Source organism: Octopus bimaculoides, chromosome 5, assembly GCF_001194135.2.
Source record: "Octopus bimaculoides isolate UCB-OBI-ISO-001 chromosome 5, ASM119413v2, whole genome shotgun sequence".
Taxonomy (NCBI): domain Eukaryota; kingdom Metazoa; phylum Mollusca; class Cephalopoda; order Octopoda; family Octopodidae; genus Octopus; species Octopus bimaculoides.
Genome location: NC_068985.1, coordinates 109,580,930 through 109,582,909, shown reverse-complemented (window position 1 = coordinate 109,582,909; position 1,980 = coordinate 109,580,930). Strand labels below are relative to the sequence as shown.

Below are 1,980 nucleotides of genomic sequence, written 5' to 3'. Positions count from 1 at the left end.
TATATATATATATATATATATATATATATATATATATATGTATATGTATATGTATGTATTATGTATACATTATGAACCCTAACGTAATTTGTCTTTAATTCTAAAACTAATGATGTTACATTGCATATGTATGAAAACTCTGATATCGCAATTCAAACACTCCAATTGACATATTTTTTTTTGTTTTAGTTCGATAGAATATCTGACATGCGCAGCATGTATCATCAGAAGTTCGAAAATATGGTGAGTACAAATTTTTATGGTTTCAAAAATGAAAACACTAAATAAATATATAATTAGAAAGGGAAAAGATAATTTATCTTCATGATAGTCCAATTCTGTTGGCAAGTTTCTCTGCCCGAAGAGCTGGTAGTGTTTACTTTTTGTAGAATATACATGCATGTCGACCTGGAATCTGTCGTAGTCTGAGAATGCCGGTTCCCATATTTTGCAATTGCTTGTTGAACAACCTGCAGAAATGATTTGTGTTCGAATATATGTGCTGTATATTTACTCCTTCTCTCCGTCAAATCAATGTTACCTGAACAGACGCACGGCGTACCACAGATCAAGTTTCGAATAGCTACGTGACATGAGTTTTGCTCAAGAACACAACGTACCACCCAATCCAGGAACTGAAACACCAATCTAGCGATCGTGTGTGCAACACCCTTATCAGTAGGCCATGTGCCCTCATATACATACACACTCCATCTCCAACTTTATTAAACCATTAATCATTGGTTAATCTCTCCCTCTCTCTCCTTCACTTTCTCTCTCATTCTATCTCTCCCTCTCTCCCCTCTCTCTCTCTCTCCCTCTCTTCATTCTCTCTCTCCCTCTCTTCATTCTCTCTCTCCCTCTCTTCATTCTCTCTCTCCCTCTCTTCATCCCCCCCTCTCTCTCTCACTCTCACTTTGTTTTAAATCTAAAGTGAAAATTTATGTTTGAATCCGTCTTTGATGTTGTATACTAAAAATTATAACCTTTCTGGGCAATTCAATCCCTTTATGCCATCATAAAACGTGAAGAGGGCCCTTAAAAATTCTCGCTAACTCTTATTTCATTTATCTTCCCTATGTACTTATTGCATCAGAAAATAAATCCCTCTCAATCTATGTATATTTAAACAAGCGCTTACTAATATTACTCATGTCAGCTGAAGTCACATCTAGATTTTCTTCTATACATCTGTCAGTAAGATCAATATTTTCTTGAATAACACTGCTTTTATCCCTTTTGATAATAATCTTAAAACTGGGAATAAGCTCATTGGTTACTTAGCCATGAAAAAGACAGAATAATGCACAACAATCCTTATTCCCCCGATTAGTTTTTAAGCTGTATGAACAGAAGGTGTTTATTTAGAGCTAACCTAGTTGGAACGGGTCTGAGAGATAGAGAATTTTATGTTTTAAATAAGATGATATGACAATGCTGAAAGTGTGATATGAAACATCAACCGTTATAAGAATGTGACATTAAAAACCTTATTTATTTATTTTCACATATAATGGCGGTGCTACAGCATGATCGCCCCCTCTGGCTGAAACAAGTAAAATGTCTCATAAAATAGTAAGGAACTCTAAGAGTTTTACAAACACTGGTTGTTTTCAGCTGTTAAAAATTTCAACATTGAGTGAGAGATAAATATTCATTAACAGAACACATTTTTAACTTAGCTATCTTTTCCAGAAGATATGGTATATATTTCATTTGGGAGAGCTGAGAAAATACGATTATAGTTAATTCTTAAATATTATATGCATATCACCTATAGGGTTTTTTGAGAACAAGATCAGCAGTTTTAAAGAAAAGGGGTTAGGCGATACATCGACGTGAGTACATGACTGGTGCTTTATATTATCGTCCTCGAAATGGCAAAAGGCAGGGTCGATCTCGATGGGATTTGATCTGAGAGATGCAGGCATGTATATATACATATACATATACATATATATATATATATATATATATATA

The 1,980-nt window shown here is 34.2% G+C and overlaps 1 protein-coding gene across 1 annotated transcript in view; it reads left to right on the top strand.

Moving 5' to 3' along the window:
• LOC106878680 (S-crystallin 2) overlaps nucleotides 1–1,980 on the top strand; it is a 22,848-nt gene that overhangs the window by 6,985 nt on the left and 13,883 nt on the right. Inside the window, exon 4 of the mRNA XM_014927963.2 lies at nucleotides 190–243. Coding sequence (XP_014783449.1) covers nucleotides 190–243 — 54 coding nt within the window. The remainder of the gene's footprint in view (nucleotides 1–189; nucleotides 244–1,980) is intronic.